The following is a 23,702-nucleotide window of genomic DNA, read 5'->3' as shown; positions in this document are numbered from 1 at the left end:
ATAATTGTCGTGTGAATATTGCCAGTTTTCTATGTTCTTTTAAAATATTTTTTCAAAATAATTATTTATAACTTTTAATTGATGAAAAAGTTGTCAAGACTAACACATTATTAGTATATTGTTATGGTATAATAAATTAAATCAAATTTAACTTTATTTGCGATTTATTTAAAGAGATTGCCTTATTTACAAAATTGCGTAATAATTGAAAGTGGAAAAGAATATTTTCCACGAACATAATAAATCAACTTGAAATTTTTTCATCCTATTTTTTAAATTGAATAATAATTTTCTTTTTAATATCCTAAGGTGATAAAAAAATAAGACGCAGGTACTAAATAACAACGCAAGAATCAATTATTTAACGATGTATGTGTAAAATTATTCTTAAAAACTAGAATTTTTTCTTTTCAATTATTTCACGAATTTAAGTAGACAATTGTTGGTTTAAAAAAAGAAATAAAAAAAAAGTTGGAAATAAAAGATTGTTTTTAAATAGATTTACAAAAATAAGGAATTTTGTTTAGATGTTGAAAATATTTACAATCATTTTTGGAATTGATAAGAGAAAAAAAAGTATGTCTACTTTGTTTTGTAAATAAATGTAAATTTTTTAGTTATAATATCAAATTTTCATTAGTTAAATATTGTAACTGTAAAAAATATTTCTAATTAAAAGATTAAATGTCTTATACAGTAAATACAATGCATACAAATTGTTTTTCTATATAAATTGCATGTATTCAATAAATTCTAAATTGAGTTTTCTTTATGAAAATTTTGTAAAGAAGTCAAACAAAATTGTTTTACAAATATCTTTGTATCTCGATACGAGTTTTATTTTAAATTCTCCTATTTATTATCAAGTGATTGGAAACTGATTTTTATTAAAACTAATAATAGAATTTCTCATTCTTTAAAAATTGATAAAAAATTCTTTCCCAACACTTAATGAATTCATATTTTGAATTCTGTAAAATTCTTGACTCTTTCTTTTCTGTTTTTGCTGAGAAAAATAAAATGAATGGCACAAGCATTAAATTTTCGTATTAAGTGTAAATAAAAAGAATGTGGAAAAAAATTAAATTAAATTTTTGTATAAGTATAAATAAAAAGAATATGGAAAAAAAAGATTCGTTTAAAGAATAATTGTTGAATGTTGATTGAAAAAAATTATGATAAAGATCGAATTTTTACTTGATTTTGTTTTGCATCGATCCCTGTTTTTTCCATTTCAATTCTCAACATATTTAATGAGACATGATTCTTGATTACATCACAATTATGAATAGACAATATTTCTACTTTCTATTTTTTTCTAGGACCTCCATTAAAGCGTCAGCTTCCTCTGATGTTTTCACCCTCAATAAAACGGGCGTTGGTGGTGGATTTGAATCGGGTGTTGGAAGGCATACCAACATTATGCTGTTTTTATTCATACGCTTCAATGGAATACTCTCGCTTAAGAGTGTATTCAATAGAATATTTCCCAATGAATTGCCGGCACGAACAATTAATTGCATTTTGTCGTTTGGTGTTGGTTTCAAGAATAATGTTCCCACACCTCGATCACCAAAATTTCCGTCTTTCTTCACAAAAACTTTGCATCTGAAATTTAAAAAAAAATCATGGTTTTAGAAAAGAAATTTTTCTTTCCGAGCATAGAACAGGCATCAAATAAAATAAAGCCCTTGAAATTTCAATTAAGTTTCTTTGAAATTAGTTGGATTTCTAAATATACAACAAATTGAAAATTTTCTAAATAATCGGAACTTTGTAAAATTCAATTTAAAATAATTGAATTTTAAATTGTATTTAAAGTAAACTTTTTTTATTATAAAGAATTTATTTAGAAAAGAATTTTTATTAAAAATTCTATAAAATAATTAAATTCTTATATTTAAATAATTGAAATATCGAGGAAATTTCTGAATTTTATTAAAAATAATTGATTTTGAGAAGAATTTTAAATACGAATTTTAGAAAATAATTGATTATCGATTTTTGAAAATTTGAAGTTTTGATTAATTGGATTCTCAAGGAACGTTCTTTAAATTATTATAATGAATTAATTTAGAAGAGAATTTGAATTGAAAATTTTATAATTTTGAATTTTGAAAAAATTACAGTAGCAAATTTTAAATAAATAAATTTCAGAAATTTTCAAATTGCAATTTTTAAATAATTATAATAATAATTAAATTTAATTAATTAAAATAATCAATTATCGACTTTTGAAAATTTTGAATTTTTAAATAATTGAATTCTCAATGAACATGAATTTTATTAAAAATAATTGATTTAGAGAAGAATTTTAAATACGAATTCTAGAAAATAATTCATTATCGATTTTTGAAAAAATGAATTTTTGATTAATTGGATTCTCAAGGAATTTTTTGAACTTCATTAAAAATAATTGATGATTTAGAAAAGAATTTTAAATACAAATTTTCTAGTAAATAATAGATTACTGATTTTTGAAAATTTGAATTTTTGATTAATTTGATTCTCAAGGAACTTTCTTTAAATTATTATAAAGAATTGATTTAGAAAAGAAACTGTATTGAAAATTCTTTAAAATAATTGAGTTTTGAAGAATTTATAGCAGCAATTTTCCAATAAATAAATTTCAGATAGTTTCAAATTGAAATTTTTGAAAATTTGATTTTAGAATAATTTTAATTTCTTTAGAAATTTAATAACATTAAAACATTTATTTTACAAAGTTATTAAACTTTTCAATAATTTTAGTTGTAAACTCTAGAAATTAATTGAATTTTTGTATTTAAATAATTGAAATATTAAAAAAATTTCTGAATATTATTAAAAATAATTGATTTAGAGAAGAATTTTAAATACAAATTCTAGAAAATAATTGATTATCGATTTTGAAAATTTAAATTTTTGATTAATTAGATTCGCAACAAACTTTTCTGTAAATTATTAAAAATATTTGTTTTAGATAAGAATTTTAGTTAAAAAGTCTAGAAAATAATTGATTATTCAAAGAATTACGGTTTAAAATTTTAGAAATTATTTTAATAAATTAATTAAAATTATTCAAATTTCAAATTTTCAAAAATTTTGATTTGAACTCTTTTGAAATTTAATAATTATTTCAAAAGAATTCAAATTGTAATTATTGAAAATTTGAATTATGAATAAATTTAATTAAAAACTCTAAACAACTTAGTTTATTGAAAAATTTTGATTTAATTATTTTTTTAAATTAGTTTTTTCTTAGTAACTTTTTAGAATTTTTCAACATATATTTAAGTATAAGTAAATAATTTTCGAATTATCCAAATTTCGTTATTAAATGTTAAGAGAACTTTCTATTTCTTTTAATAAATTAAATTCTTAAAAATATTAAAAATAATTGATTTAGAAAAGAATTTAAGTAAAAAATTCTAGAAAATAATTAAATTTTGTAAGAGTTACAGTTTTAATTTTTAAAAATAATGAAATTTTAGAAATTTAGAAATCTTAACTCCTGTGGAAAAATATGTATAAAACTATTTAAATATTTTAAATTAATTAATTAAATTTAAATTAAATTAATTAAAATCTTTTGAAGATAATTGAAGTTCCAAAAGTAATTAGTTAAAAAATTGTCAAAAAATTCTAAATTTCGGCACATTTTATCAAAATAAATTTTATATTTTGAAAAATAATTTTAATAATTTTAAATATTTTTTTTTCAGTTTGAACATTATTGAATTTTACAGAAACTTAGAATTGAAGTTTTAAAAATAAGGGAAATGGTGAAAAATAATTTCTGAAAATTAGGATTTTAAAATCAATCCGAGGCCTGGGAATATTATATTATATTATTGTTACCTTTGATCGAAAATTGATCCCTCCTCTGTTACTACTTTAAATTCGGGTTTTGGAGGTTCATCTTCGTCTTCTTTTTCCTCAGTTTTTTCACTCGTATCCTCTGGTTTTGCAACTTGTGCTCCGAACGTGAAAGGCTTGCTCCTAAAAAAAAACCAAATTTTTCTCCATTTACTTTAAAGTTCTATTTAAATTTATATCTTTAATAACTAAACTTTAAATATTATTGTCCAAAGATTATATTTGTCATATTTGTATTAATTAAAATATCTAAGTGAAGAAATATTTACCCTCCGAAACTGAAACCAGCACTCGACGGTGTCGATGAACTTTGACCAAAACTAAACGTGGCGGTTGGAATTGTTACGGGTTTTGCCTCCGGTTTGTCCTCTTCCTTATCGTCGGTGTTTGGCTTCGAGAAAGGTGACGCTTTCTCCTGATTGCCAGTCAATGAAGATTTATTGTCCACTTTTGGCTCCATTGAAAAAATAGATTTTGTACTACTTGTAGTGCCAAATAATGATTTTTCTGGTTTCCAAGCGCTCAATGTCGACGATGCACTACTTGTACTGCCAAAAATGGAATTTTCAACTTTCTTTTCTGTGGGTTCTTGAACATTGTCTTGAATTGATGATTTTTTCTCAACAACAACAACATCATCGACGACGACGGTACTTGATTCTTTTTTCACTTCTTGACCGTGCTTTGATTCGATTGCCTGTAAGTGTTTCTCGTAATCATGAAATATTGGCGTTAGAATACAAAATGGATTAGTGTCGACGTGTTTTTTGATCCATTGAGTTACACTTTCATTCAAACCTTTCAATTTTGCGTAATACTCTGAAGATTTTTCGTCCGATGTAACAGCACTTGATTTTTCCTTGTCGTCACTTATTGTTTTTAATGGATTTTGCTTTAGGGGCAATTTTGGAGTGGCGCATAGTCCATTTTCAGGAATTGTACCATTACTGCTGGAAATTGTTTTTGTCGTAAGTGGATTATTACTATTTGTCGGGATATTTGTGCTTGTTGTAGGTTTTATATTGGCTAGAAAACTAAAAGGCGACGGTGATGCCGCTGTGCTTGTTGTTGTTGTTTTGAATCCTGCAAACGAACCGAATGCACTTTTCGCCGCTCCCTAAATCAATTACAAAGTATTTATTAGAATTTTTTAAAATTTTAATAAAATTTAATATTTAAAAAGAAAAATTATTAAAAAAAGGTAGGAAACAAAAAATCAAACAACAACTAACTTCAAACTGCAAACAAATTACCGGATTACGATTATTAATTTAGATTTTCAATAATAAAATAAAAAAGTTAGTTGGAAATATTTCTCAACAACAAAGAGAAAAGAAAATCGAATACTTTTGCTCAAAACCTATTTTAACTAACAGATTAAAAATTTGTAAATAACTTACATCACCGGTGCTTGGAATTCTTCGTTTAGCAGTTTTTATGACCCTCTTTTCAAGGACTTCTTCCGATGCCTTGACAAAAGTTCCCGCGTCTTCTTTTTTCTCCTCTTTATTCCAATTTTCGTGATTTAAATCACTGGTTGCTGTGCGTTTTGCGGCCATTATTTAAAAACATAAATCTACCTGAAAAAAATATATGTTTAAGATTAAAGAGAGAATATGAGAAATTTTGACTTTTGCCATTTTGAGGTTATGTTGTACGAAACATTTTTCTTTTTTCTACACTAATTATATCAGTTATAATATGAAGTAAAACAAATTTTTTTCCAATAAACTTGAAATATTAAATAAGTGCAATAATTTATAAAGTTTGATAAATGAGATTTTTAAATAAATTAAAAAGTAACCTTCAAACAACTGTTTGAAAAATTTGTACAACTTCTGTTAGTCTGATTTTAAAAACAGACATAGATGGGACTTGATATTCAAGAAGAAAGGCTAATTTATTTACAAATGAAGATAATTGCTGAGGAATTATTATAAATATTGTATTTAAATTGGAAAAAAAATCACTAAATACACACCAGGCGCGCGGCCGACTATCCAGGTCCAGAATTTTAGAATCAATGCGCATGCGTCATGAAATATCATCCCTGTCACATTAGTAATTTTTTTTCCAGTTCAATAATAGAAACAAAGCTCTTGTTTTATTTATTAATACAAAAATTTAAATAAAAAATTGTATTCATTAAATAAAAAATAAAAAATTGTCTTTTTAATGACAAATACTTCAAAGTTGTTTTTATAGAATTTTAAATTTCGCGCTGACAGTTTCGATATATCGAATCGATATTGACATATCGACGATATCGACCTTTCAAAATTGAGGTTAGAAAGAAAGTTTGTGTAAGCTGGTGTTGACACAAAAATGTTAAATCTGTGCAAAAAAAGTTAGCAAAAGTAGTAAAACATGATATAAATGAAAAAATACACTGACTGAAATGTAACAAAAGTATCATATTGGAGTTTTATTGAATGAAAGTTTCAAAAGTGAAGTGTTTTTACTAAATATCGATAATAGTTGGAGTAATAGTCACTAGAATCGTGAGGATCGCAATTTTACACACCCTTGCCGCGCTCTTTATTATATTATGGGGAAAAAATCTGCCTAGGTAAATATATATCTTTTAAATGTGTGTGCGTTTTCATAATGAATTGTGCAAGGACACGGGTAATCCATCTTTAAATTTATTTCTAAACTTGGAAACACAATGGATTTCAAGAGTGCATTGTGTTTTAATTTCAATTGATTTCCTTAAGAGATAATGTAATTGAAATAAATTACAAGTTAGAATATCTCTTGTGTTTGTGAAAATTGGGTGGGGTAAAGGAGGGAGTTTCGGGCAACTTGGCAAATCTACATACATGCATAAAGGTTCACGAGAGTTGGCCTTCCCCTATAGGTTAGTTGGTGTTAGTTTCGATTTGTCAGCGTGTGTATATGTTGAGGAACGCTGTTTGTGAACTTAAATATCTAGTGAGGAGTCGTGTTTGTGCTTGTGCGCGCAGTGTATGCGGTGGAGATACGTCTTTTCGGGGGCCGCGCGGCTCCTTTACTTTTTACAATTTTCATGTCGAAAGTGTCTGTAAGTACGAAGCTACTCCGCGGGAAACACACTCCGACAATCCAACGAATTATGGAGATATCGAAGTCCCTGCAGGAGGAGATTTTGTCAGTGCAAAATAAGCTGAAAAATGCTATACGCGATCATCAGGTGAGTGCGCCTTTTTTTTATACAGAGAAAAAATGCATTTTTCTATTTTACGTTAGGAAAAAAAATCAACATTTTTTTTTTATAATTTAATATCAAATATTCATTTGTTTCAAGTGCCATTGTTATGAAGTTGCTTAGTAGCTTGTTTTTTGTTTCAGATAAATTTTTTTTTTTATTAGATTTTCTAATTTAATTAAAGGTAAAAAAAAAGTTCTGAGAGGATCTAATATAACGATCAGTGTTGCCAAATTGGAAGAATTGGGATTTAGGAAAAACAATTTATATTCAGAGTTGCAGAATAAGAATGAAATATTTATATTGAAATGCAGAAAAAATTGTTGTTTTTTATACGTGCTGTTTTTATCAGATGCAAAGTTTTTTTTGACTAAAAAAAATGTTTGATGCTGTTTTTTTTTTGTTATTGGATCGACAGTATACCTGGCGAAATTAGTGTCTGTAGGTACATAGTTGAAAACTTTTCAAGGCAAGTTCGATTTAGAAGATCACCTGCGGTCTTCTCGTTTGTGTTCTCTCACAGTATCCAGGAGTGTCGTCAGATTTTATTTTTATGGGATAACGGAAGCTTCCGTCCCCGCGAGTAAATTAATTATTAATTTCTCTTAAAAAGAAACTTTCTAAACTTTTCCAATTATTTTCAAGAAAAGTGGGGGTTTTTATATTAATAATTAGTTAATAATTTTATTTTTTTTCTTAATTTTTAATAAAAGTACATAAATTTAATTTTCTATTTACAGTCGATTAATTAATTAATTAATAAAAATGAAACCGAATAGAAAAAAATCTGTTTTTTTAAAAAGAAATTAAATATTAAAATATTTTTTATGGAAAATGGGAGAATTTTTTTTAGAAAAAAGTTAATGGTACAAAGTTTGCTTTAAATAGTAAATAATTTTTTTAACTTCCCTGTTAGCAAACTTTACTTTTAGTTCGAAATTGTTTGCGACCTTTTTTATTTACTATGATTATTAATTTCGCACAATAGGAAGAAACATTTATTTAAAAATAAAACTATTTTTGTACAATATATTGTAAAAATATTTTCAATTTTTTTAATTTCGCTAATTTTCAAAATTTCTTTTTAATTTCAAAGTAAATTTTTCATTACTTATTTTGCAAATTATCTACGTTTGATTAAATTAAATTGAATTAAATTAACATAATATTATGTATTAGAATATACGTAAGCTAATTAAAATTTTATCAAACTAAAAATGAAGTTCATACTTTTTTTTTATCTATCTTGGAAAGAAATTCTTTTTTGTCATTTTTATTGGAATTAATGATGAGTTTTTAAATGAAATTGTAGAATACAAAATCAAATAAGTTTATGAAATTTAATTTGGGATATATTGTTGAAAAGTTAAGAAGGTTACGTGACTGAGCATGATGACATTGTGAACCACTTTCAACCTGAAACTCGTAATCTGTTTAAGAACTTTACTGCTGAATATCGTTATATCATTGTAATAAAAGTATATAACAGCTTTTCAATTAATAACAAAATTTATCGTGCTCATCAAAAAAAATTTCTTGTAATTTTTAAATTTAATTTATTATCAGTTATTTTTAAACTGACGTTTCTTTTCTTGTTTTTACAGATTTGTGTTGAAAAATTGAAAGATGATCCAGATGTGAGTATTTTTATAATTAAAAATTTTTACATTTGAAAAAATATATTTTCAATAGAAAATTTCTTTTTTACTCTAAATTTATTTATTTATTTTTTATACTCTTAGAAATTATTGGGTTTATTATTTGATTTTCTTTTTTTTAGAACACAAATGTCTTGGATCAAATTCAGCAGATTCAAATCTACATTGTTTCCCTGGGAAGGCGACAGGTGAGTTTATCTAAAATAGTTAAATTCAAAAAAAAAAAAAAAATAAGGGAAAATGAGTGAAAATGATAAGAAAAAGATTGTTTTATCAAATACGGAAAAGTTTATTTAATATTGAGGAGAATCGCTTTTCAGTCTGTGGAAGTTATTTTTAGAAACTTTTTCTCTCTAGAAAAAGAGAAATAAACACAAAAGTTGGGACAACTTTTGTTAATATTGAAACGTGATATACATAATTGTAATTATGATAATATTGAGTTTTGTAGTTTTTGCATGCAGAGGTGCATTTGTTATTTAATTTCAATTCCGGAGTCTTCGCGTACCATTATAAAAGTAACAAGGTCAAGCACGCGTTGCATATTTACCTGGATAATTCAGAAAACATTGATGCCGACTTTAAAATTTAGATCTCAGTATATATATATATATTGAGTTTTATAAATAAATAATTATAAATTATACTCCTCACGACAGGGCGAAATAGCAATTTGTCAAAAATTTTTTTTTTCTTGTGGTTTCTATTTTTCTTTTGTATTCTTCTAAAAAGTTTGTCGCATTTAATAAACTCGTTACCTGCAGCATGACGCTTGTCGCAAGACATTGATCGAGACGAACTTTCCGAGAGAGAGAAAGAGGAATTTTCCTTCTATTCCTTTTAATAGTCTCTTTGGAAATTTAAATTTTCTCCATCCATATTTTTCTTTCGAAGAATTCGCCTTTTTTCCGAAAAATATTTCAATCTTGGTTATCGAATTTTTCTTCCCATTTCTTGCAATTTTTATTTATTAATAAATAAAAAAATTATAAATAAAAAAATTACACCTTCTTCTTTATGGGAACTTTTTAATATCTAGTCCTGATTTATTTTTTTTCCACGCAGATTTATGGAAAGTAATCCATATAATTTTCAATAGAATATTTGGAAAATTAATTCTTTGTCTAATAAATAATAACAGATAATTTTTAAGTTTATAAAGTTTCGTTCGAAATGTGCAAAAATTGCCATATAATTGAGTGTGAATTATTCTGTGCGGGTGTGAAATTTATTTATCACCATTAAAAATAAATTTTTGCGAAAAAAAAATTTTTTGTTTAGAAAGAAATTAACTCGTTTCTCTCCTATTTTTTTTTCTCTCTCATTGCGGGTACGTAACACAAATCCAAACTGGAAAGGAAGCTCCATTATTCGAAAAGTTCTGAATAACATCGATACCCAACAAGTTTAGTTGGACTGTGCGCGGCTCAGTGATTCTCAACTTTGGTAAACTTGAATTTCTCCTCGCAGACTTTGTGTGATGGAGGCTGCGTCAATTTACAAACGATTGTTTTACTTTTATTTTCTTTTTTCTTTGCCGTATAACTTGTTGCGCACTATCGGTATATTAATAATAATGGAATTAATTTATTTATCTCGTTTCATAATAGAATTCAAAATTTCATAAATTATTTATTTTTAATTGAATTGAATTGCATTAAATTTAATTTAATTTAATTTAATTTGCTCCTGTAATTATATTTATGAAGCGTTTCTTCAGTTACGATTTGTTCAAATTATTTTTTTAATATTGTATACATTCAGTTTACCTGAAAATTTTCGACTCTGGGAAAATTTCCTAATTCAAAAGTCTGATAATCAATAAAGTTAATTACTCCGGCCGTGACACAAAAGATTTATTTTATTCCGTTTTAGAAACAATAATAAATTTTGTTTTACCTAATTAAATTTGAGTTTAATAAATGCTGAGATAGTTTTTTTCACTTTCGGCAGTTTTTCTTTTTAATGAGGTAGAAATGTTTCTAAAAATCAGTAAAATTGAGAGCGAACTTTGTTAATTGTGTATTAACATTATTTATTATTATTAGTTATAATAATTAATAGAAATAATAATTATTATTAATAATATCTATTATTATTTTTATTTTTATTATTGATTATTATTAGCATCGTTAAATTTTCCCCTATTATTATTGGCACTATAAATTATATACTCAATTATTTTATTTATTAAAAAAAGTAAACAAAAGTAAAAAAAATAGAAAGAAATAATAATAGTAATAATAACAATAATAAATAATAATAATAATAATAATAATAATAATAACAATAATAATAAAAGAATAAGTAATGTATAATGCTAGGAAAGTTGGAGGAAAATTTAAAAATGTTTTTCGTTTATTGAAATTATTGAGACAGTCTCGACACTAAAGTTTTTGTGGTTAAAAGAATTGATTCTTGGCATAAAAGTTTTACTTGAAGTTTTTCAGTTTCCGAATTCTGTGGGGGAGGAAGTTACTTTATATACTACATGGCGGGAAAAAGCTGCAACGCTTCTCTCTCTCTTTCTATAGAATTCAGATAGTTTTTGGTTAGGAGGACCAAAACCATTAAATCGCATGCGAGAGTAGCAAGGACGGTTCTTATTGATCTTTTACATTCCCGAGTTCGTTCCTCAACATTGAAAACGTTTTCCGAGAATTGCCGAAGTTCAAAGTTAGTCAAAAGATTTTAAAACTTCGCGCCAATACCAGCACAAAAGGGAACAATTGTTTTTACGCTTGGGTGCTGATTCAATTATAAATATTGCAAATTTTAATTTGCAAAACAGAATATTCGAAATATTCCCACAAGTAATGCAGAGAAATTTATTTTAGTTTTTAATTTTTATTTTAAATTATTTTATAATTGTTATAATTAATTTATTATAATTATTTTTTTCTATTTTATTATTATTATTATTATTATTATTATTATTATTATTTTATCATTACTCCTTAATTTTTTAAAAATTTTATTTCGTAGCCGGAAGTGGAAATCTGCAAAGAATTTGTAAAGAAAATTTGCAACAAAAATATAAATTTAATGCCTTTGTGAAGTACAAAAAAGACACAAGTTAACTTACTTTCGCGCTCGCGATTTTTTTGTTTGTTTGAAATAAAAATTAAATAATATTTCGAAATATTTAGTTAAAAAAAATTTGTCAAACAATATTATTTTCTTATAATGAGAATTGCATAAGTAAAATTTCATAATGCGCTCTTTAGTTTCTCGTGCAATTCTCCCTCTATTTTCACTTCCTTTATGCATCGCAAATTACACAGAGGGGCGACTACTTTGCGTTTCCGGGAGTATAAACATACTGATACATTAATTTGATATTTATTATTATTTTTTTTCTTTTTTTTTTGTTATCACAAAATTACAAAAGAGATAGTTTACTCAGGGGGGAAATAATTTTCCTCCACGTATATATGTGGGGAGACGTATATATGAGAGGGAAAATTTAATTATCCAACAAAATATGAAAAGTTTGAAGTTGAGAAATTTTAGAGATTTATAATCAAGTATTTGAAATTTTTATTTTATAATTATAAAAGCGAATGGTTTATATTTTCATTGGGAATAATTGAAATTGTTTATCTCTATTTATTTATTTCGTTTATTATTTATTTTATTAATTTATCTCTATTTTATTTATTTATATTTAGAAATTAATTAATTTAAAATAAATTATTCTTTCTCTAAACTTTGATGCAAAAATTGAAAATTTTGTGTCTAAAAAATAATTTTTCCTTTTTTTTTAAGTTTCTATTTATGTTTTGTTTAAATTAAAAGAAAATTATTCTCTCTCTCTGTTCTTTTTAGCGAAAATTGAAAATTTTGTAACGGAAAAAATAATTTTTCCCGGTTTTTTTTTGCATATGCAAAGTAGGTATTCGACTAAACGAGAAGAGGAATTCAACTTCGTACATAAAGTTTTCCAAGTCGGTCGAGCACAACTTAAAAGTAACGAAACGATTCTCGTGCCAAATCTTCTCAAATCGTGTTGCACTTTGAATTTACAAAGAATAGAAGAGAAAATATTTTTACATTTAAAAGAAAGATAATTTTTTTTCTATTTTATTTTAAAACAATATTTTTTATTTTCTGTACCAATTTGGCGAAATTAGCCAAATGTATTAATTATCGATATTAATTTGCACCAATTAGAAGAAATTGAAAATATAATTTATAAGAGGGAAATTTGGAAGAAAATAAGTTTTTCTTTTGTTTTCTATTTCAATTTTTTATTATCTTTATTTATTTTCATTTTTTTTTCTTATTATTTATTGTCGAAAATATTTTGAACAATTTTTTTTTCTTTTTTTGGAAATTTTTTATTAAAATATGCATTAGAGAAAAAATATTTTCATCTGATGGACATGCGTCTATTGCTTCTTGAATGTATCTTTTGCTCCTCCGGAACGCGGAGAGTCTCGCGGCGGGCTAGCTGGATAGAACGAAAGGGGAAACAGAGATGAATGGGAGGGATGAAAAGAGGGAGTAAGTCCGGGAGAAGAGGAGGTTCAATCAATAAAATATCCCCGCGGAAACATTTTCAGACTCTTGAAAATTACTTTATTTCCTGTTATTAATAAATTTTCATTTCCCCTAAACTTTTATCAATTACAATAATTTTCACATTTTTTTTTTCGATTGAAAAGAAAATTAAGTAAACACGTTTTGTTTATAGTTTTATGAAATATTTATTTATGAAACAATACATTTTCAAGTGGCCTTTGTGAAAAAATTTCTTGAAAATAATTTATTTATTTTTTCCTATAAACAATTTTTGTAAATAAACATTTCTCGGTAGATTTTAAAATTGTGAGCTATTTTGTTATCAATTTTCTATTTTATTTATTTGTAGTATTTTCTTATTATATTATAGAATTAATTACGATAATTATTTTTTCTTTTTAGTAAAAAATAGAAGAATTTCTAATGGAATTTTCACTGTCGAAGAATTAAAAATTATTTTGAAAATTATAAAATTTCATAAATAAAAAAAAGGTCTATATATTCGGTTTAGACTTTTTCGCACCCATTAAAAGAGGGAAAACTTTTTAATCCCAAGTTTCACTTCGAGAAACTTTTAACAACCTTGGAAGTTGAGAATTTTCAACAGATTCTTTATGTCATTCTTAATTATCGATTTTCTCCCCTCACTTTCAAATTGAATTTACGATTTTTTTCCCCGAGTTTTCAATATGTAGTTCAATGAACTTTGAATAATTTTTGCTTCTAATTTTTGTTTGAACAAAAAAGGAACAAAATCGAAATTAAAATTTCTTTTTTGTTTTTCTTTAGAGAGTGTACAACATAATGTTGCAACAAATTGGATTTAAAAGTACATTAAATATGATCTTTCTCTCTCTCATTATATGAGGAAAATTTCGAACTCGAAAATCCTCTTGGGTTTATATACGAGAAAACTTTTGTAATGTTCTGATGAGTGAAATAGTTTTCAATTTTCTGTACGCAGAAGCAAGTGGTCCAACGGCTGCGCACGGAAGTCGAGACTTTAAAGGCGGAGAGCGCAAATGGGTCGAAAGTTTCTGTGGCATCGCTTTTGGGATTGAATAATAATAATCATATCATCAACAACAATGCGAGAAATGGAGAATCAACTGATTCGAAGGATCACAAAAATATCAATATTTTAGGTGGAATTATAAAGAAGGAGGATTATGAGGAAGAAATTAGAAATGATGATTCGTCACCATCCCAGGAAAATGATTGCTCAAAGTAAAAATTAATTGACAAAATTATTTTCAATTAAATAATAAATGGGAAAATTTATATTTTGGTTTTATTTCTTTTTTTTTCTAGCCGCGAACGTTCGAATTCTGTGGAATCGATTTCCTATGAGGACGATGTCGTTGAAATTTCAGCGGATGAAAATTCAAACGAGAAACAGGATATGGAGGAGGAATGCGGCATTGAATCTTCGATGCAGGTTTCCTTCCTTGGAACTCTTGGTCTCATTACCACGACAATGAGTATTGAGTTGCAGAGCAGAAAAGCGGAAAGGAAGCGCAGAAGGACTGCGAATCATCAATTTGTGTATTCCAATTGGGAACTGTCGACGGTAATGAATATATATCCAAGGCTTTGTGAAGAAATAATAGCTCTCGAATATTGCAGAAAAGCCGCGTTTTCACTGATGCAACGTTTTTCCACTCAAATCCCTTCGTTTTCACTTTGTTTGCAAAAATACAGCTTTTAATAAGCTTCGAGAAACTAAAACTCATTTTCTTCCCCAATTAACATGTTTCATTTATAAACTTTACACGTTTCTCTTATAAACTCCCAAAAAGTCTATATTTATTTCAACTAATTAAAACTCGGCGACAAATTTCCAAAAACTATCATTTTTAATATTCCTAAAAATCCAAATATTCAAATTGAACGAAAGTTAAAAGAATTTTACACATCTATCAAAAGTAATTAGAAAATTTCTAAATGTTAAATTTAACTTTTTATTACAATCAATAATTTGACAATAGTTTCAATGTTTTTCGAATCTTAATCTTAATATTAGAAAATAATTCAATTTTACCGTAAAAAAAAAAGATTCAATTTTCAATAAATTTTTCAGAAACGAAAGAGGTATTCGTACTTGCAATCGGCGGGGAAAGCGCCGCAAACACGACAAAGTGCTGCTAGGTCAATTGGACCGTCACCAACGCCACAACAGTCGGGAAAAATATTAGCCAATAAATCATTACCACCGTCCACGAAAAATTCTTCATCATCAAAGATATTGATCTCAACGCAGAAAGTTAATGCGAAACCAAATATATTGAGAAATGGAGTGGAAAATAAAACTGTGACGAAAAATGGAAATGAAAATAATGCTCAATCGCAAAATAATAAAACACTTGGCAGTAAAGTCGTTCATATTCCGGGATTACCGTCGAGTTTAACGATTGAGAGAATTGAAGCTGATTCGGCAATTTGTATAAGTTGCCGAAATCCAGGTAAATAGAAATAAAAAAATAATCAATGAATGTTTTACGTTAACTCTGAGGATTATTTAAAGTAGATATAAATTAGAATTTATAGTTATTTAATTGAAATTCTTTTTTATACAAAAAATAGTAATAATTAGAAAAAGAAGGAATACATTCTTGTTGAATAAGAGATGATTTCAGGCCTCGGATAATATGACTGGATTTTTACAAACTATTTTCAAGCAAAGGCGATTTTTTTTTACTTATTTTCAAAAAATTTGCCATTTTCGACTCGTGTTTCAAATATTTGAAATAAAATACGATTTTTTTTTTGGGTATAAAATGCAACTTATTTTGATTTTTGTAGAGTGAAAAATAATTTTGGAATATTTCTCTAAAGTTTCTATAATTTTTTTTCCAGATAATAAAATTTGCGAAATATATAATTAAAAAGTTTTTAAATAATTGAAATTTTGTAAAATTTTATGGAAAAAAATTGAATTTTTTTAGTGTTTCATTAAAATTTTTTACAATCAAATATATGAGAATTTTTATAGCAGATTTTTGTAAAATAATTGAATTTTCAAGAATTAAAATAAAAAATCTTCAAAGAAAAATTTGAAAATTAAAGTTAATGAAATTTAAATTTAAATTAACTTTCAACAAATTATATTTGAAATAATTTTTAAAAAAGTAATTCTTAAAATCTTTTCATTCAAATTATTTAAAATCAAATTTTTGAGAGTATGAATTGCAGATTTTGAAAAATAATTAAATTCTCATGAATTTAAATGACCAATCTTCAAAGAAAAAATTGAAAATGAAAATTAATGAAAATTAACTTTCAAAAAGTATATTTGAAATATTTTTTAAAAAAGTAATTCTTAAAATCTTTTTATTAAAATGTTTTAAAATCAAATTTTTGAGAGTTTGAATTGCAGATTTTGAAAAATAATTAAATTCTCATGAATTTTAATGACGAATTTTCAAAAGAAAATTTGAAAATGGAAATTAATGAAAATTTACATTCAAAAATTATATTTGAAATATTTTTTAAAAAAGTTTCCGAAAATTCCAATAATTAAATAATTCTATTAAAAATGTTCGAAAGATTACATTTTTTTGTAAATTATTAAAATTTTGAAAAAAATATTTATTACAAATAGTTTTTAATTTAAAATTCAACGAATAAATTGATTAGTTTTTTAAATTACCCTAAAATTTATTTTAAAAATTCAATTATTTTCAATGATTTTTTTTGCACCTTAAAGTCAATCCGAGGTCTTTTATTTGACAAGAGAATTTATTATTAAGAGTCCCCTTTTATTAAATGTCAAAAGACTTTTTAAGTGGAAATTCACTTAAAAATTGCCAAAAATAATTAGTAGAATTCGATAATTATTTTGAAAAAGAAAAATAATTTTCTCGTTCTTTTTTTTTTGCAGGAACTTTGACAATATGTCAACAATGCTCATCGAAGTATCACATTTCATGTCACACAGTTTCACCACCACCTCCGAAAATTTGTCCCGCGTGTGCGCTCAATTTAAAAGACAGTCCGACATTTACCGGAGTAATTTGCAAGAAGGAAAATGAATTAGGTAATTATTCATATTTATTTTCTATATTTTCCAATATTTTTTTCCTATAGAGTAGTTGTTCTCTAATGAGCGACTGATGAAAAAGTTCTTTCATTTTCTTGAAGCTTAAATATTTATTGTTATAATTTACTTTATTGCTTTACGATTTAACTAATTTTGCTCATTATTACAATATTTAAATTTCAATAATTATTAAAATAATAAATTTATTATTATTCATTTAATTGTTACAGTTCAATTCATTGTAATTAATTTACTTCAGTTCATTTTATTATTACAATTGAATTAATAATTATCAAAATTTAGTTAATTCTGTGAATATCCAGGGGAGATAAAATTTAAATTTTTTTAATTAGAAAAATTGTTTAAAAGAGATTTCATTGAATGTGTCATATGACAGAGAACTTTTTTTGTCTTTCGCGCGTGGTAATAGCGACGTAATGAAGCGCGAAATATCTTACAGAGGAAAAAGAGAGAGAAAGATATGAGCTGCGCGAGCGAAACTCGGAACTGAGATTGCAGGTTTATGAATTGGAAAAACGATCTCAGCTACTCAGCCAATCTCTTCAGGTTCGTTTTGCGACCTGCGTATAAAATAGAATTTGCAAGAATTCAAATTAAAATGTTCAATTTTTATTTGGAATGCTATTGTTTCGTTTTTTTTAACTGTCTTTTTTTTAGAGAAAAAAAAAGAATTTCCATTAATTGTTGCCGTGCTTTATGTTTCTATTGTATACACAAGAAAACCTGCAAGTTCCACGCTTTTGCTTTCGTTCGTTCGGTTATAATTTATTTTAGTATTTGTATTATATCTTATATCCTATTTCTAAATCTTAGAAGAGTTTCCCAGTCACTTGTTCAACTTGACTTAAATTCATCTCTGAGACTGAGACTAAAATATATTCTTAGCGAGATACAACATAAGAAATGGATGTAGGTCGAGTAATTTAATATTTTTTTGTCATTTTGAATTTTTATTTAATTTTTCATTGTGAGTGCAATTTGGTAGAAATATTTTTGCTTGATACTTATTATTTCTATGCAGAAGAATTGGAGACTTGATTTAAATTTTACTCAAAAAAAAAAGTTGACAATTCTGATGTTCTTCAATCGAGAAAATTGAAGTCTGAACAAAAATTATGTTGAATTTATTTTCAAGTATTTATTTGCAATTTTTTTTCACAGCTACAGCGGCGTACACGACAAGAGGTATTAGGAAAACAGGAGAAGACCCAAAAGTCAATAAAACGACTCGTGGATTTCATAAAATTGATGCAACTACAAAAAGAAACGTCGTGCCCACAAATTTTGGAATCAACCAGTTGCCATCGTCCACCTATCTCATCCCCATCTCCACAAGTGCAATGTCCCTCACCAATCACCCAACAATTAATAATCCCACACAAATCAATCGAACCGACACATCAGAAATCCGATTCATCGATCAATTCACCCACTCGGGAAACATCACCTTCATCAATAACAAAAACAAATTCGATTTGCCAAATTATTCCACCCATCAAGAATCATCAACATCATCCAATTCCGATCAACAGCAATCATACTACGTCGTTAAAAAAATCCCCGAACCAACGAATTACAATGGAGGAGGAGGAGCCAGAGGAGGAGGAGGAAGAAGAAAAAACAATGGAAAAATTGGAAATCAAAACAACCCAATCCTTAATTATCAATTGTCAAGCCCATGTGGCTACAGTACAACACACGGTCAGCCCGAAATGCCACTCACCCAATCATCAAATTCCATCATCAGCAGCAATAAAGCCGTCGGCGGCGGTCGTCGAACAGAATCAAGTAACGCTTCTTCCAGTAGAAAATCAAACAACACTCGAAGTTTACCCGGTCTCAATAGAATCTATGTGTCCAACAACAGACAACATGGACTCGATAGTTCATCGTCCGACGAAGACAATTCACACGACAAAAACGTATCAGGATTCGGTAACTTACTCAACCCATTGTTCTCAGGTGAGTTGATGTTTATTTAATCGAAAAGGAAAAAAAAATAATAACTGTACTTGAGATAAATAAGTTCGAGAAATTTTAATTATTCACAGGGTTGCCAAGGGTCGGGAAAATTGGGGAAAAGGCGGAGAAAATAAAATTGATCAGTATAATGTCCGGAATTTTAGGAAAAATATCAAATTTCTAGAATAACCACAAAAATTCGGGTTTTTGGTGTTTAAAGAAATTTTTCACCTGGAAAATTTATGAAATTTAAAACAGTTCCTTGATTTTTTCTTCTTTCTGTAAACAATTTAATTTATTTTAAATAAATTTAAAATAAACTATATTAAATTAAATTATTGAAATAAATTAATAATACAAATAAATAATTAAATTCTCGAATCAGTTTTTAAATACGTGATGAATTATAATTAATTTAGAAAATATCGTAGTTAAAAATTCTATTTTCAGAAATAATTGAATTGCAGAAGGTTTTAAAAATTAGAAATTTTGAGAATAATTAAATTTATTTTAAATAATAAAATTCTAGAATATAGAATTTCGGAAATTTATAATTACAATTAACTGAAAAAAGATTTTCTATAAAAATTATAATTTCAACAAAAAATTTAATTTCAGGTTTTATAATAAAATTTTTCAAAAATTGCTATTTTAAGTTAATAATTACAGTTTCAGAAATAATTGAATATCAGAAGATTTTAGAACAAAATTTTAAGTTTTAAATAATTTTTTTCTTTAAAATTCTTTAAAAAAAAATTAGATTTTTGAGAAATTTTTATTCAATTATTTTTAAGTTACTTGAATTTTTGAAAAAATGTTAATAAAAAATTATTAAATTAATAGAGATTTTAGGGAAATAGAATTGAAAATTATTTTTTTTATTATAAAAAAATAAAATTCTAGAGTAAAGTTTTTAAAGTTATTTAATTTTAATTAATTTAGAAAAGACTAGTTAATTTTAATTGTAATTTTTACAAATAATTGAATAACGGGAGCTTTTAAAACAAAATTTGATGTTTCAAATAATTTAAATTGGAATTCTGAAAAAATGAGATTTCGGAGAAATTTTAATTCAATTTTCTTAATACTTAAATTTTTAAAAAAATTTTATTAAAAAATTATCGAATTTACAAAAGATTTTAGTAAAAACTAGTTGCAATTTTCACAAATAAATAAATATCAAAAAATTTTCAGTTTTAAATAATTTTTTAATTAAAATTCTGAAAAAATTAAATCTCTACGAAATTTCAATTTAGTTTTTTTTTCAATTTTATTAAAAAATTATTAAACTAATAGAAATTTTCTGACATTGAAATGCAAATAGTTTTTTAATGTGTTAGAGAATTTCATTACAGATTTTTAAAAAAATTAAGTTTTCAAGAAATTTTAATCTAATAATTAGTAAATAATTGAATTTTACAAAGAATCATAATTGAAATTATTCATAAGATTGTTACTGTAAAAGCAGCATCGAAAGATCCAATTCTCATCTTAAATTCTTTATCAATTTCAAAAGAATTACAATTAAAAATTTTAGAAATTAGTTAATTTTAAAGTATTTAAATTTAAAATCTTTTTAAAAAATTATTAAATTTTTGAATAGTTTTATTTGAAATTCTAAAAAATTAGTCTTCTAAATATTTCAATTCTATTTTCTCAAAAATAATTGAATGTTTATCAATAAGTAATTGAAAATTTTGGAAATAATTGAAATTTTGAAAACTTTTATTCAAAATAATTGAATTTTCAAAGAATTTTATTGAAATTTTTCAAAATAATCTGAAAAATTAGTCTTTTAAAATATTTTAATTCTATTATTTAAGATAATTGACTGTTTATCAATAAGTAATTGAAAATTTTGGAAATAATTGAAATTTTCAAAATTTTTATTTAAAATAATTGAATTTTCAATTAATTCTTTTGAAATTTTTGAAAATAATCTGAAAAATTAGTCTTTTAAAATATTTTAATTCTATTATTTAAGATAATTGACTGTTTATCAATAAGTAATTGAAAATTTTTGAAATAATTGAAATTTTCAAAATTTTTATTTAAAATAATTGAATTCTCAATTAATTCTTTTGAAATTTTTGAAAATAATCTGAAAAATTAGTCTTTTAAAATATTTTAATTCTTTTTTTTAAATAATTGAAATTTTCTAAATTTTTATGTAAAATAATTGAATTGTCAAAGAATTTTATTCAAATTTTTTGATAATAATCGAAAGAAATTAACATCATTAATTTTATTTTTAAAATAGGTAGACAGTTTTAAAGTTTTAAATCAGATATTTGCTTTTAAGCATTAAAGTCTAGAAATCAGGGAAAAGCGGAATAAATTTTTTCTGGCAACCCTGATTCAGTAAAATTATTATTTTACTACTAAATTTGATAATAAATTTATAATAAATTATTAAATTTTCCTAAGTTTTTATTAATTTCTTAAGTTTTCATTAAATTGATTCAATTTGAAACTTTTATCCCTTTTATCAATAATTGTTTTTAAACAATTTTTTTCCTTTTCAAATGCTAATATAAGGATTTGTAAAAAACAAATGCATTTCCTTTTTTTCCAGTCAATAACAAGTCCAATATCATCGCCAGTGGTTCAAGTGAATCACAAAGAGACACAACAAATCGAACAGACCACGCAAACTTTTGGCAATATTCTCAAATCCAAAACACAAAATTTTATGACCGAGCAGACGAGCCCGCAAATAATATCGAACACGTGAAATTGGAAGAAGCGCATATATCAGCGCCATCTAGAACAAAGTTAAATTTAGATTTCACTGAAAATAAAAAAAAATTAAATCCCATTGAATTAAATGAAAAGCTCAACAATACAAAGACGTATGAAAGAAAAATAAAATCAAATTCGCAAATAATTGAGACAAGGATGAATAATACAATATCCGATGTGAATGATAAAAAAAATGTGATTCAATCTGTGATGGAAGTCACTCTCGACGATGATGATGATGATGATGATGATGACGACGATGAAGAAATTGTTGATAACGTTAATGATAATAATGATCATGAAAGTGAATCTCCCCAAGAATCCAAAAAAGAGACTGATAAAATTGAAAAGAATGAGGAAATAATATCAAATTCTTTAATAGAACAACAATCAGATCAGGTATCAGATGATAATTTGCAAAATTTGTACGCTTTAATAAAAGGGACATTAGATTTTATTATTGCCGAACGTAAGCACACAAGCAATGAAATTGGTGATTTGAAAAAGAGTGCTTCAAAACAATCCTGCATCGAACAGGATGACTCAATTGAAATTCTTAATGAAGATATTTCAATATCTGATGAAAAGGCTGACAGTGAGAATCAAGACTTATTTAGTGACAATTCTAGACCATTAATAATCGACGAGGGCAATAATCCAGTCGAGAGAATTAATAATTATGATCAAAGTAACGTTTCGAATTTAGAAATCAAGGAAACAATCATCATTGATTCGGTGTCGTCCGATAAAATTGAATTGTTAGAACAATTCGAATCAGCAATTCTCAATATCAATCAAGACATTAACGACTGAAGCTCATTTTTTTAATTGAAAAAAAAGGATTTTTTTTGTACCTTACGTTGAGATGAACTTTAAAAAAATGGGTCTTAAGGCTGTGTACCTTATTAGTTTTTAAAATAATTTGCAATCCGTAGAATTTTCCAGATTTCATGTGAACGTTACTTGAATTATTTTCTTTTTTTTCTATTTAATCTTTAAATTATTATGATTGTTAAGAATTTATTTAAAAAACTTGCGAATTATTTCTTATTCAATTCTACGAAAAAAAATGGAAATATTATCTTTATTTTTCTATTTAATTTGATAGTTAAATCTTTAGATGAATATGGTTTAGAAAGGTCCGAAAAATCGTCATAATAATTCAGAATTGGGCTTAAATAAAAAGTTTCCTTTTTTCGATGATTAAGTACTTGGTACTTAATAGTATTAATTGTGATTAAATAATGAAAAGAGGATCTCTGTCTTTAAATTCATGCCAAATAGTTTTTAATAGAAAAATTAACGACCATTATTGCAATCACGTTCTAGATTGTTAGAAATTTATATATAAATATATTATATAAAGAAAATTTTTAACTATATTTCCAATTAGATTCAATTGTATTTTCTAAAAATTATTGTTACGTTTCATTCAGTAATTTTATAATTTAAAGGATAAACACGCACATATCTTGTGAGAGATAAAAAAGTGAGGTCCATGCCAAAAAAAATATATCTAATTGAAAAAATGTGTACATAAAAAATAATTTAATTTAAATAAAAAAATATCCTGTTGGAAAATTTAATTAAAAAATAAGTTCTTTACAAATTTTTCAATTTTTACTTAAAATTTTTCCATTCAACTATAAAATCGTCAATTAAAAATTAATAATTAATAATTAAAATTTGATTGCTCAAGAATAACAACGAA

The 23,702-nt window shown here is 25.2% G+C and overlaps 2 protein-coding genes across 5 annotated transcripts; one reads left to right on the top strand and one right to left on the bottom strand.

The window, feature by feature from the left end:
* Positions 1-146: 146 nt before the first annotated feature.
* LOC122508432 (nuclear pore complex protein Nup50) lies at positions 147-5,886 on the bottom strand. 3 transcript variants are annotated; one of them, XM_043621776.1, is made up of 5 exons: positions 5,840-5,886; positions 5,259-5,438; positions 4,128-4,975; positions 3,841-3,981; positions 147-1,608 (listed from the first exon to the last, which is right to left on the bottom strand). In XM_043621776.1, exons 2-5 carry the CDS (start codon positions 5,415-5,417, stop codon positions 1,302-1,304), a joined length of 1,455 nt encoding a protein of 484 aa, XP_043477711.1. In that variant the 5' UTR covers positions 5,418-5,438; positions 5,840-5,886; the 3' UTR covers positions 147-1,301. The 3 variants fall into 3 exon arrangements, with proteins under 3 accessions (XP_043477711.1, XP_043477712.1, XP_043477710.1); XM_043621777.1 differs by having other exon boundaries at positions 5,259-5,434; positions 5,840-5,880; XM_043621775.1 differs by lacking the exon at positions 5,840-5,886 and adding an exon at positions 5,663-5,833.
* Positions 5,887-6,190: 304 nt separating this feature from the next.
* On the top strand, positions 6,191-23,619 carry LOC122508436 (ras guanine nucleotide exchange factor P-like). 2 transcript variants are annotated; one of them, XM_043621785.1, is made up of 9 exons: positions 6,191-7,030; positions 8,650-8,682; positions 8,826-8,891; positions 14,171-14,454; positions 14,539-14,797; positions 15,308-15,689; positions 17,108-17,263; positions 18,449-19,249; positions 21,825-23,619. In XM_043621785.1, exons 1-9 carry the CDS (start codon positions 6,887-6,889, stop codon positions 22,802-22,804), a joined length of 3,105 nt encoding a protein of 1,034 aa, XP_043477720.1. In that variant the 5' UTR covers positions 6,191-6,886; the 3' UTR covers positions 22,805-23,619. The 2 variants fall into 2 exon arrangements, with proteins under 2 accessions (XP_043477720.1, XP_043477721.1); XM_043621786.1 differs by having other exon boundaries at positions 6,192-7,030; positions 14,192-14,454.
* Positions 23,620-23,702: the final 83 nt, after the last annotated feature.

Source organism: Leptopilina heterotoma, unplaced genomic scaffold (genome assembly GCF_015476425.1).
Source record: "Leptopilina heterotoma isolate Lh14 unplaced genomic scaffold, ASM1547642v1 Lhet_54, whole genome shotgun sequence".
Classification (NCBI taxonomy): domain Eukaryota; kingdom Metazoa; phylum Arthropoda; class Insecta; order Hymenoptera; family Figitidae; genus Leptopilina; species Leptopilina heterotoma.
Note: the sequence above shows the minus strand (reverse complement) of the source record. Positions and strands in the feature narration are given on the sequence as shown.

Bases quoted from the DNA above. Each gene is read 5' to 3' on its own strand.
- LOC122508432 (XM_043621776.1), bottom strand. From the start codon at position 5,417: ATGGCCGCAAAACGCACAGCAACCAGTGATTTAAATCACGAAAATTGG. The intron at 4,976-5,258 runs GTAAGTTATTTA...TAATTGATTTAG, and splicing joins GAATTCCAAGCACCGGTGAT to GGAGCGGCGAAAAGTGCATT. The intron at 3,982-4,127 runs GTAAATATTTCT...GTTTTTTTTTAG, and splicing joins GCTGGTTTCAGTTTCGGAGG to GAGCAAGCCTTTCACGTTCG.
- LOC122508436 (XM_043621785.1), top strand. From the start codon at position 6,887: ATGTCGAAAGTGTCTGTAAGTACGAAGCTACTCCGCGGGAAACACACT. The intron at 15,690-17,107 runs GTAAATAGAAAT...TTTTTTTTGCAG, and splicing joins TATAAGTTGCCGAAATCCAG to GAACTTTGACAATATGTCAA. The intron at 17,264-18,448 runs GTAATTATTCAT...TTTTTTTCACAG, and splicing joins CAAGAAGGAAAATGAATTAG to CTACAGCGGCGTACACGACA.